We start from the raw sequence: 9,754 nt of genomic DNA on the forward strand, positions 1-9,754 counted from the left end.
CCTTGAAAAAATATTCTTTAAAAAACAGGTTTTCTTTGGTCCTTAAAAAATTCTTTTAAACGTTTCCTTTGGTCCTTGAAAAATTATTCTTTAAAAACCACGTTTCCTTAGGTCCTTGAAAATTTAATCTTTAAAAAATCCACCTTTCCTTTGGTCCTTGAAAAATTAATCTTTAAAAAATTCACGTTTCCTTTGGTCCTTGAAAAATTAATCTTTAAAAAATCCAAGTTTCCTTTGATCCTTGAAAAAATATTCTTTAATAAATCCATTATAGGGCGCGTATACGCAATGACCCCAATTCATACGCCTAGTGGTCCCCTCTTCACAACCAATATCCTTTCGATTCTGACCGCCGTCTTTAAAATTAATGGTAATTGATTGATCATGCAGGCCACAACAGCCCATCTCTTTATATTTCTCGCATAATGTTCAAAAATAAATTAATTAATGTCGTCGTGGCCATCGAAGTTATATTCCCGCCCGAAAGCGCTTTCTCTGCCACCACACTCATCTGCGGCTTTTTGTCTGTCTGTGGGGATTTTCGTTCATTGTCCTCAAATATTAAAGATATTGGTTATGGTTTGGCACTTCTGCAAATTGTCATCCACCATTCCCTCCTTTCCCCCCGCCCGCTGCCTACCCATAAGCTCTTAATAATTATCCTATTATTAAAACGAACCGGTGACGAAATCCACAAAAGACCAAAAACCAATCAACCTCCTTTCGGGTACTTTTCGAGTACTTAGAGAATAACATAAATTAAGTGCTTATAACACATTAATGATGCTTAATTTTAAACATTAATTATAGTGTGTGGCTTTGGAGTCGTGAAGAGGGGCGGGGCGAGCGGGTGAGATAGGGGTAAAGCAGGTGTGGGAGCAATGTCTCTCCTTTGGAAATTGAGTAGGAAATTCATAATGTGATTTTCGAACATTTCATGGAAATATTAATAATATTAAAGGGGTTGGGGGTGGATGTATGCATATATGTGTGGGTGTATGTATGAGTGTGTGAATGTGTTTATATATACAGATACACAATATTTTGCTTTGAAGGCATGTAAACAAAGGGATTATAACACATTCGGTAAGGTTGATACATTTCAACCTTTCTAGGTAGACATAAAGAGAATGAATGTAGGCTAAGAGGGGGGAGAGGGGTCCTATGAACTTTGAGATGACTTAGACAAATAAGCAATTTAAAGCGATTTTTTTAAATCTCTCGAGCAATTTTTCTCTGAATTTTTTTTTAAATACAAAAATATATGAAACAATTTTTTAAAAAATTAAAAAATTACAAAATAATGAAAAACAAGAAAAAAAGCTGTAAGTCCGACCGGACCGATTTTTGAATAGCCTCCACAATTTGGTACAAATTTGGCAATTTTCAAAAAACAAAAATTAAATCCGTTAAAAATTATGTTAAAATCTTAAAAATACCGAATGTAGACGTTATATTGGGTTATATACGACGACGTGGACCTGCATAGGCAACTTTTCTCATAAGCTATTACAATATTCAAAAAACTAAAAAAAATCGGTGAATAAATTATCAAAATACCGAATATCGGGAGGTAGCGTTATATGGGGTCAAATGGGCTCTAATACTTCTTTGATGCTAAGATGGAGGGTATTAAAATTTGGCCCGGCCGAACTAAATGTTTTTTTTTTTCAAATCTTCCACCAAGCCGACCCTAATGCCAAATTTTATAATTCCAGCTCAATCCCTTACCCAAATACCAAATTTTAGACCATTTTGTTCTTGGGATATTTGGTACGATTTTAGGACTTTTCCTAAATTTTAAGTTCGATTTTCTCGAATCCCTTTGGTACATCTATCCTACACTTCATGAGGGACTTTCGTTCCAAATTTTTAACTCATTCCGTCTGTCCAAATCAAAGTATGTGCTATTTATAGTACTTTTCGTATCCTTTTAGTGCGAATTTACAAAAATCCAGCCTTACCACACGTCTCGGCACCAAAACTGATCCTCGTGCAAAATTTCAGATGTCGGATTTTAGCTTCAGCCGCTTCGCCGTGGCTTTGATTCTCTGTCAGTCAGTCAGCTATTTATACCCTACACAACAAGGTGGCTAGGGTATTATGTATTTGTGCAATTGTTTGTAGCAGGTAAAAGGAAACGAGATAGACCCATAGTTACTTTTGATGATCTGCATAGAATTACATTCTGAGTCGATTTATGCATATCCGTCTATCCCTCCGTCCGTCCGTCTGTCCATGTATTTTTGTAAACAAATTACAGTTCGCATTTATTGCCCTATCCAGATGAAATTTTGCACAAATCATTAGTTTGGCCCAAGGACGAACACTATTGACATTGGAGATAATCGGTCAAAATTTAGATATAGCTCCCATATATATCTTCGTCCGATTTGCCTTTTATTGTGCACCAAACGTGTAATATCAGTCCGAATAGTATGGAATTTTGCACGTACGATCAGATTGGACCTGAAAATAAGTATGCCAAATTTGATCGAAATCGGTTCAGATATAGCTATAGCTCCCATATATACTGTTCATCCGATTTGTTATTTTTGTCCTCCGCAGCCGTAATATGCACTCAGTAATAACAATTTTTGGGGAAATATATCAGACACAGCTCTGAAATACATTTGCTAAATTTTATCGAGATCGGTTTAGATTTGGATTTAGCTCCCATACATAACTTCGTCCGATTTACATTTTATTGTGCACCAAATGTCTAATATTTGTCCAAATGGTATGGAATTTGGCACTTACGACCGAATTGAGTGTAGAAGCTAGTATGTCAAATTTGGTGAAGATCGGTTCAGATATAGCTATAGCTCCCATATATACTGTTCATCCGATTTGTTATATTTGCCACCCACAGCCGTAATATGCACTCCGTAACAATGATATTCAGGGAAATATATGAAATACAGCTCAGAAATATCTTTGCCAAATTTTATCGAGATCGGTTCCGACTTGGATATAGCTCCCAAATATATATCTTTATCCGATTTCAAATTAATTGTGCACCAACTGGGAAATACAATTCCGAATTTAAAAGATACAAATGCTTCGGCATATTTAGTCCTTTGAACTTTAAATTCGAATTATAATCATAGCGTGTGTGATTGAATTCTCCCATAAAAACTTTTAATTGTTATGCGGATCTCTACTAAATTAGCAAAGTGGTGTAGGGTATCATAAAGTCGGCCCCGCCCGACTTTAAGACTTTCTTTACTGGTTTTCTACTCTTTAAGATATATTCAAACAACCCACCCCCCTCGATTCTCCCTTATCCCTTCATTTAATTCATTTTCGTTTCCAAATAAAACTGGCACTCTTGTTTTCTTTCAGCCATAATACCTTCAATTCAATACTTCAAAATCCTCTTTAAAATCTCGTTTTATTTTGAGAAGCCCTTTCCACAGAGCTTTTTTCGGTAAATCTTTTATTTTTTTTTTTTATTTTTTGGTATTTGTTTGTCACAGCTGTGACTGAATTTAATACATTTTATGTAAATGTACAACGAAAACCAAAAAAATTGGAAGAAAAACGAACAAAATTGAGATAATAAAGTCGGAGAGTGTCAGTGACTTAATCCTTTGTCCAATGACAACAAAATAACCATCCCATTTTTGCGGGGGAGAGGGGTGGGTGAGGTTCTTTGTTGGTTGGTTTTCCTTTTTGTGGCTATTTTCGCGTTGCAAATTCTCTGTAATAACATATTTTTTGTACTTGCAACACACGCACACACACACACGCAAACATAATGCATGCATTTACGAACACACATACCCCCTACAAAAACATGGGCATTGGTATTTTTAAGCAGCACAAAAAAAAAAGAAAATTGAGAGAGAAACCAGTAAAGAAAGTCTTAAAGTCGGGCGGGCCGACTTTCTGATACCCTACACCACTTTGCTAATTTAGTAGAGCTCCGCATAACAATCAAAAGTTTTTATGGGAGAATTCAATCATACGCGCTATGATTATAATTATAATTTAACGTTCAAAGGATTAAATATGCCGAAGCATTTGTATCTTTTAAATTCGGACTTGTATTGTCCATTTGATGCACAATTAATTTGAAATCGGATAAAGATATATATTTGGGAGCTATATCCAAGTCGGAACCGATCTCGATAAAATTTGGCAAAGATATTTCTGAGCTGTATTTGATATATTCCCCTGAATATCGTTGTCACGGAGTGCATATTACGGTTGTGGGTAACAAATATAACAAATCGGATGAACAGTATATATAGCTGTATCTGAACCGATCTTCACCAAATTGGACATACTAGCTTCTAGACTCAATTCGGTCATAAATGCCAAATTTCATCCGATTCGGACAAAAATTAGACGTTTGGTGCACAATAAAAAGTAAATCGGACGAAGTTATATATGGGAGCTATATCCAAATCTGAACCCATCTCCATAAAATTTAGCAAATGTATTTCTGAGCTGTATTTGATATATTTCCCCAAATATTGTTGTTACAGAGTGTATATTACGGCTGTGGTTAACAAATATAACAAATCGGATGAACAGTATATATGGGAGCTATAGCTATATCTGAACCGATCTTCACGAAATTTGACATACTAGCTTCTAGACTCAATTCGGTCGTATGTGCCAAATTTCATTCCATTTGGACAAATATTAGACATTTGGTGCACAATAAAAGGTAAATCGGACGAAGTTATGTATGGGAGATATATCCAAATCTTAACCGATCTCGATAAATTTTAGCAAATGTATTTCTGAGCTGCATTTGATAAATTTCCGTAAACATTGTTGTTACAGAGTGCATATTATGGCTGCGGAGGACTAAAATAACAAATCGGATGAACAATATATATGGGAGCTATAGCTATATCTGAACCGATTTCGATCAAATTTGGTATACCTATTTCAAGGCCTAATTTGGTTGTATGTGCAAAATTCCATACTATTCGGGCTGATATTACACGTTTGGTGCACAATAAAAGGCAAATCGGACGAAGATATATATGGGAGCTATACCTAAAATTTTTTCCGATTATCTCCAATTTCAATAGGGTTCGTTCTTGGGCCAAACAAATGATTTGTGTAAAATTTCATCTGGATAGGGTAATAAATGTGAACTGTACTTTGTTTACAAAAATACATGGACAGACGGACGGACATGCATAAATCGACTCAGAATGTGATTCTATGCAGATCATCAAAAGGAACTATGGGTCTATCTCGTTTACTTTTGCCTGTTACAAACAAATGCCCAAAGACATTATACTCTGTCCACCTTGTGGTGTAGAGTATAAAAAGAGCCATTGATTTAAAAGAGATTTCCGATCATTTTATCTCCTCGAAAAGCACTAACTCTTCTCTTCTTGTAATAGACTAGCAATGGGGGTTCATTATTATTGCCCAAAATACACAGAGATATTCCATAGGTCTTCTCTCCGTACCCGTAGATTTACTCCTAAAAATATGTTTCACTTCTCCTCAAAAATCGGTAGTTTATATCCACGGAAAGCTGTAGCTCTTCTCATAAAAAAGCTAATGTAGCTCTTCTCTTAGTCGAGCTGTGGGGCTTCACGGAGAATAGGTGTTGTTCTTTACCAGCATACATAGAGATCTTCCATAGGTCTTCTCTCTCTCTACTTATCTCTTTAATTATTTCTCTCTCTATCTCTCTCTCTCTTTTTAATTTGCAGGGAGAGCTGTAGCTCTGCTTTTGGATAATCCGTAACTTTATTGCTGCGAGATGCTGTAGCTCTTACAACAGAAAAGCGGTTAGAGCTCTTTACATAGACCATCTATGGGGTTTCATTGAGAAGAGCTGCTATTATCGCCCAGAATACATAGAGATCTACCATAGGTCTTATCTCCGTACCTGTAGCTTCACTCCTAAAAAATATAAAAAATATGATTCCATTCTCCTCGAAAATCTGTAATTTATATCCTCGGAAAGCTGCAGCTCTTCCCATAGAAAAGCTGCTGAAGCTCTTCGCATACACGAGTTCTGGGGCTTCGAAATGCTGCAGCTTTACAATAGAAAAGAGGTTAGAGCTCTTTACATAGACCAGCTTTGGGGTTTCATTGAGAAGAGCTTGTTGTTGTCTCCCAGCATACAAAGAGATCTTCCACAGGTCTTCTCTCTCTACTCATCTCTTCCTTTCTCCATCTCTCTCCTTAATTTTCTGGAAGGACTGTAGCACTTCCTATAGACAATCCCTAGCTTTACTCCTGGAAAATTTGTCGCACTTTCCCTAGAAGAGCTGTAATTTTTCTCCTCAAAAAGCTGTAGCTTTCCCCATAGGAAACCTGCTGTAACCCTTCTCATAGCTAAGATATGGGGTTTCACTGAGAAGGGCTGTTGTTATCGCCCAGGATACATAGAGATCTGCTATAGGTTTTCCCTTCGTATCCCTAGCTCTATTCCTAGAAAAGGTATTTCCCTTCTCGTCAAAAGCTGTAGTTTATCTTCTCGGAAAGCTGTAACTCTTCTCATAGAAAAACTGCTGAAACTCTTCTCATACACGAGTTCTGGGGCTTTACTAAGAAGAGCTGTTTTTATCTCCGAGAATATATAGATATCTTCCACAGATCTTCTCTCTCTACTCATCTCATCTCTTCTATTCTCCATCTCTCTCCTTAATTTTCTGGAAGAACTGTAGCACTTCTTATAGACAATCCCTAGCTTTAATCCTGGAAAATTTTTGCACTTCTCCTAGAAGAGCTGTAATTTTTCTCCTCGAAAAGTTGTAGCTCTCCCCATAGGAAACCTGCTGTAGACCTTCTCACAGACGAGCTATGGGGTTTCACTGAGAAGAACTGCTGTTGTCGGCCAGAATACATAGAGATCTACCATAGGTGTTCTCTCCATACTCGTAGCTCTACTTCTAGAAAAGGTGTTTCCCTTCTCCTCAAAAGCTGTAGCTTATCACCTCGGAAAGCTGTAGCTCTTCTCATAGAAAAACTGCTGAAGCTCTTCTCATACACGAGTTCTGGGGGATCAATGAGAAGAGCTGCTGTTATCTCCCAGAATTCAAAGAGATCTTCCACAAGTCTTCTCTCTCTCTTTCTCTTTTCATAATTAGCAGGGAGTACTGTAGCACTTCTTATAGAAAATCCGTAGCTTTACTCCTGGAAAATTTGTTGCCCTTCTCCTAGAAGAGCTTTATTTATCTCCTCAAAAAGTTGTAGCTCTCCCCATAGGAAACCTGCTGTAGCCCTTCTCACAGCCGAGCTATGGGGTTTCATTGATAAGGGGTTTCATCTAGAGGTCTTCTCTCTGTACCTGTAGCTCTACTCCTAGAAAAGATGTTGTCCCTCTACTGGACGAGCTGTAATTTATACCTTCGAAAAGCCTCGAAAAGTTTTTCTCATAGAAAAAATGATGTAGCTCTTTAACAGACGAGCTATGGATTTTATTTGAGAGGAGGTGTTTGTTATCTCCCAGAAAACATAGGGATCTTGTCCTTCTCCTGGAAAAGCTGTAATTTATACCTTTGAAAAGCCTCGAAAAGCTTTTCTCATAGAAAAAGTGATGTAGCTCTCTCACAGACGAGCTATGGATTTTATTTGAGAGGTGGTGTTTGTTATCTCCCAGAAAACATAGAGATCTTCCACAGGTCTACTCTCTCTCTCTCTCTCCCCATATCTCTTCAATTTTCTCTTCCGTTTTATTTCTCTCTTTTATCTTATCTCTCCCTTTCTCTCTCTCTCCTAAATTTCAAAATTGACGTTGACAAATTATTGGAGTTCTATTTTATTTTTTTTCTCCAACCTCTACCCTTCCCTCAGAAATCCAAAAAAAAAATATCCTAAAAACAATGGAAGGCAATGGTGGACAATTCCTTGCAGAACGTTTAGACCTTCCTCTGTTTATGACCTCACGTAAGGATCATAGAGAAAAATTCCTTTCCAAGAAAATCCTATCCCCCTTCTCTTTCAGGTGTACGTTTCCGGAAGCCAATGGAACCAACGAACCTAAGGAACTTTATTGTCAAAAATAAGAACTTATATCTCTCAGATAATGAAGATGACATCAAGGACGACAAGGATGCCTTTCTTCAACGAAAATACCATTACATTTTTGGCAAGGAGAAAAAAACTAAAATTTTTGGCTGTATTACTCCGAAAAGAGGACAATCTGTGTCTCCCTCAAAAGAAAAATCTTGGCAGTTGCCTCCGAATAGATATCGCCAGGATTTCAGGCCCTTTGAGAGTAAGGCTGGTCTCAAGGGAGCATATTGGCGTAAGTTGCCCACAACGAAGTCGTTGAAAAGGAAAACTGCCCCAAAGACTAGCTATCGCCTGTACGATCTGCCAAAGGAGACCGAGAAAATGGCTACTCCCTGCCACAGCCACAAAGGACAATTCGTGTCAAGTAAGGACGATTTGGAATAGGATAAGAAAATGTATTTAATTGTCCCTCCTTAGATGCCCGAGATAGGAGAGCCACTTCCCGCTGTATGATAGGTAATCCCTTGACGGCCTACAAGGATCCTTCCGAGCCGGCACCCAATACCTACAATCCCCAGGAACCAGGCAAGAGGCGTGGCACACCACTGGAGTCCTCATCAAAATTTCTCAATCCCCACATTTTTTATCGTCGATCCAGTGTCCCCTTGAAACCCAACAGCATACATACGCCACACATCAGCTTCCTTCCTGGGCCCGGGCGTTACGAGACCCGATATCGCAATCTATGTCCCTGTCCCAGTAACCGCAAATATTTACCCCAACTGGAGCTGTTGGTGGAACGTGAAAAACGTTTTAAATTTCGACGCATGGCCTACACAAAACTCAAGGCGGAGCAGTTTTGTTCTCCCGATTGGCGTCATGTGGCTGGTGGAGGTTTCAAGCGCCTCTTCAAAACCCCCACGGGGCCTCAAAAGCGTACAATAACCGCGGAGGTCATTGCCAAGGGCAAAGCTAAATTGGTGAAACTATTTCACGATGCCAAATATGTAAATATGATATTAGACCCGCCTCATGATTTGGGGAGTCTTCGTGCGGAACCAATGCCCCAACTGCCCGTTCGCATCATCTTCGATCGTATGATCAAAGTTGTGAGCCGCAAACAGTTGCGTACTAATCGTAAGCTTGCCTTTGGCTCCAGCCTTGATCGCTGGACGGATGATGAACAACGTCCCACCGTCCTAACGGCGCAACAAGTCAAGGAACTAAAAGAGAAACTGCCACCAGAGAGGAGGTTACGTAACAAACCCATAATGACAAAGAAAACCGAAGAGATCCAATCCAAGCTCTTGGAGACCCCCATCCATATGTTGCCCAACTATGTGCCGAAATTACGCAAACGTTTGTTCAAATTCTCACCCTTGCCGAATGCAAAAATCCTTACCAATGATGGCGATATTCGACCCGGAGAACCGGCAAAGCATGGTTACTTTTTTCGCCCACTAAATGAGAGATTGTATTTCAAGGAAGATAAACAATAAATGGTGTGTGCGAGAGAGAGAGAGAGACAGAGAGAGAGAGAGAGAGTAAATTGAGAGAGTGGGAAGTGGAAGTAATAAAAAAATGAGGGTGACTTGATTTGGAAAGTAACAGCTATTCAATGCAAAGAGCTACATAAGTTCTTTTGGAGGTAGAAGAGCTCAACTTTTTTTTTTAAGAGAGATTGCTTTTTAAGGAAGATAAACAATAAATGTTATGCAGGGGTGCTCAAAACCGTGTTCTAGAACATGAAGAGAAAAAAGAGATAATTTAAGAGAAAATTAAAATTCTGTTTTTCTTTATATTTTACTGT

At 38.4% G+C, this 9,754-nt stretch overlaps 1 protein-coding gene across 1 annotated transcript; it reads left to right on the plus strand.

Annotated features, from left to right (window-relative positions):
* Positions 1 to 7,811: 7,811 nt before the first annotated feature.
* Positions 7,812 to 9,447, plus strand: LOC101888426 (uncharacterized). Its single transcript, XM_059126110.1, has 3 exons — positions 7,812 to 7,875; positions 7,934 to 8,368; positions 8,422 to 9,447. Exons 1-3 carry the CDS (start codon positions 7,812 to 7,814, stop codon positions 9,441 to 9,443), a joined length of 1,521 nt encoding a protein of 506 aa, XP_058982093.1. The 3' UTR covers positions 9,444 to 9,447.
* The last annotated feature ends 307 nt before the right edge of the window (positions 9,448 to 9,754 follow it).

Source organism: Musca domestica, unplaced genomic scaffold, assembly GCF_030504385.1.
Source record: "Musca domestica strain aabys unplaced genomic scaffold, Musca_domestica.polishedcontigs.V.1.1 37, whole genome shotgun sequence".
Classification (NCBI taxonomy): Eukaryota; Metazoa; Arthropoda; class Insecta; order Diptera; family Muscidae; genus Musca; species Musca domestica.